Source organism: Micromesistius poutassou (assembly GCF_964030765.1).
Source record: "Micromesistius poutassou genome assembly, chromosome: 14".
Classification (NCBI taxonomy): Eukaryota; Metazoa; Chordata; class Actinopteri; order Gadiformes; family Gadidae; genus Micromesistius; species Micromesistius poutassou.
The window spans coordinates 5520167-5522666 of NC_140284.1; the positions used below are offsets into that span (position 1 = coordinate 5520167).

The 2500-nt window shown below is 55.2% G+C and overlaps 1 protein-coding gene across 1 annotated transcript in view; it reads right to left on the bottom strand.

Annotated features, from left to right (window-relative positions):
* dgkh (diacylglycerol kinase, eta) overlaps positions 1–2500 on the bottom strand; it is a gene marked incomplete at its 5' end in the record, with an annotated part of 52097 nt that overhangs the window by 8290 nt on the left and 41307 nt on the right. Inside the window, 4 exons of the mRNA XM_084478453.1 lie at positions 332–451; positions 913–1005; positions 1563–1668; positions 1905–2065. Coding sequence (XP_084334579.1) covers positions 332–451; positions 913–1005; positions 1563–1668; positions 1905–2065 — 480 coding nt within the window. The remainder of the gene's footprint in view (positions 1–331; positions 452–912; positions 1006–1562; positions 1669–1904; positions 2066–2500) is intronic.

The window sequence follows — 2500 nt, forward strand, 5'->3', positions numbered from 1 at the left end:
TAAGAAGCCTTTAATAAGCAGGATCATGAACAGCGTCACCCTGTATGGGTTTAATTCGCAATAATGTAACGACAGTTATTATATATATATTAGATACATAGATACATATACACATAAAACATGCTATTTTCTACATCCATGTGTGCACGTCGTGTATGCGTGTTAATCAGCATCCGTGTCTGTGCCCAGTTTACATATTTTGCCCGTGGTACGGCAGTGTTGCGACGGGGGGCCGTTCTCCGCAGTACGCTCCCTACTCCTGTGTCTGTATATCGTGCGTGTCTACGGGGGTATGTGTATGGTGTGTGTGTGCGCGCCGGGTTCCGCTCACCTCTTCGTCGTTGGGCTGCAGGATGTGGTAGAGCCAGGGGATCTCGCCCAGCTTGCCCAGCTCCAGCTCTACGCTCTGCAGGGCTCCGGAGAGCAGCTCCTCCTCCGGCGGGTCCAGTTGCTGCAGCGCAGACACACAAAGCGCGACACGGGGGCCGGCGCGACCACGCCGTCAACAGGTCTGTTGCTCCGGGAAACGCTTCCCACGCTCGTGTGGTCGCGCGCGCGCCGTTGGGGTTTGCCGCCGTTGTTGTTTTTTCTTTTACTCAACGCGAGGCGCGTGAAATAGAAATTGAAGTGTTTATATATACTGTATATGAAGTATATGGGCCTGACATGGTGTGTGTGTGTGTGTGTGTGTGTGTGTGTGTGTTTCTGTGTGTGCCTGACATGGTGTGTGTGTGTTTTTGTGTGTGTGTGTGTGTGTGTGTGTGAGGGTGAGTGGGCCTGACATGGTGCGTGTGTGTGTGTGTGTGTGTGTGTGTGCGTGCATGTGCGTGGGCCTGCCATGGTGTGTGTGTGTGTGTGCGTGTGCGTGTGTGTGGGCCTGCGATGGTGTGTGTGTGTGTGTGTGTGTCTCACCAGGGAGACCCTCCCCACTAGGAGGGACTCGGTCTCGTTGTGCAGGGCCTTGACGGTGCTGGCCACCTCGATGGCCGTGTTCCTGGTCAGGCTCTGCAGGGAGGGGGAGGACCAGCACGACATTAGAACAACACAACAGGGGATCTTTTTTCCCCCCTTTTTCCCCTGACGTGGACACAGCCACACGAGGCAGCAAGATAGCACCACACCCCCACCACCCCCCCCTCCCCCTCTCCAGTCCATGAACACAACACAACCCTAAAAAACAAACACGCTCCCACCACTAACTCACCACCGTGCTGTTGCTCGTGTTTTACAGTTTGTGTACTGTGTATACCTGTGTGACGGCCAGTTGAAGGTTCCGACCGTCTGTATATTTACATGTGTGCTCGGGGTGGGGTTGCGGTGCGTTCGCGGCTCGAGCTGAACCGCGCTTGTACCGAACGCCATGACCACCCAACGCGGTTGTGTTGACGTTAAAGTGGTCGTAACTTGTGTGTTGTTGTTTGTCTCCAGCCGTGGATTTTGGAGGACATGTCCCCTGGGTTGGGGTAGTGTTTCCCCATACGAGGGCGAGACAGAAGGGGAGGCTGGTGGGGGTTCTGTGGGTGGGGGGGTGGGGTAGGTGGGGGTGGGGTGGTGTGACGGACCTCTGGGAACTTGGGGTGGGTCTTGTTGATGGCGTGCGAGGAGGCGTTGACGGCGTGCGCCAGCTCCTGCTCCAGCATCCCGTTGGTCTTGGCCGCCTCACAAATCCTGTTTGGTTTCGCAAAAGGGGTCAAAGGTCATCTCAGACATCTCACAGACTGGAACAATTATACATTGATCATGTGTGCGTGTGTCTGTGTGTTTGTATTCATGCGTGTGTGAGAGTGTGTGTGTGTGTGTGCATGCATGCATATGTCTGTGTGTGTGTGTGTGTGTGTGTGTGTGTGTGTGTGTGTGTGTGTGTGTGTGTATGCATGCGTGTGCGTGTGTGTGTGCGGATGTACCTGGTGATGAGCTCTTCGGCCGCGCGGGCGCACATCTGCACCATGGCCACCTCCTCCTCCGTGGCCAGGTCCACCGACTGCTGCGGGTAGAGGTGGGGCCGCAGCGGGCCCTTGTCGTACTTCAGCTTGTCCTCCCAGGACTTGAGCGTGTTCTCGAACGCCTGGTCGGCGGCCACGCGGCGGGAGGAGACGGCAGGACGGCAGGGGGGGAGGAGGAAGAGATGGGAGGAGCACAGGAGGAGGGATTAAGATGAAGAGGACTGATGGGAATATGGATGTCCTACGTGCAGATGTTTATCATCTTTATCGTATTATTCCCCATCATCATCATCATCGTCGTCGTTATTCACCATCAACACCACCACCACATCATACCATCGTCACACTCACGTTTGACTTGACTAAAGACTATTCTTCCTACATCCAACCAGGGTCCAGAATTCACTTTTATATTGTTTGAGATTGGAAACACACCTGCCATGCAATTGTACCTGCCCTGTGGTCGACTCAATCCGCTGTTCATTTAAGGACCCTGCGATCCACTAAACCCCCCCCTGCTTATCAGACCCCCCAGCACCCCGCCCCGGCACCCCGCC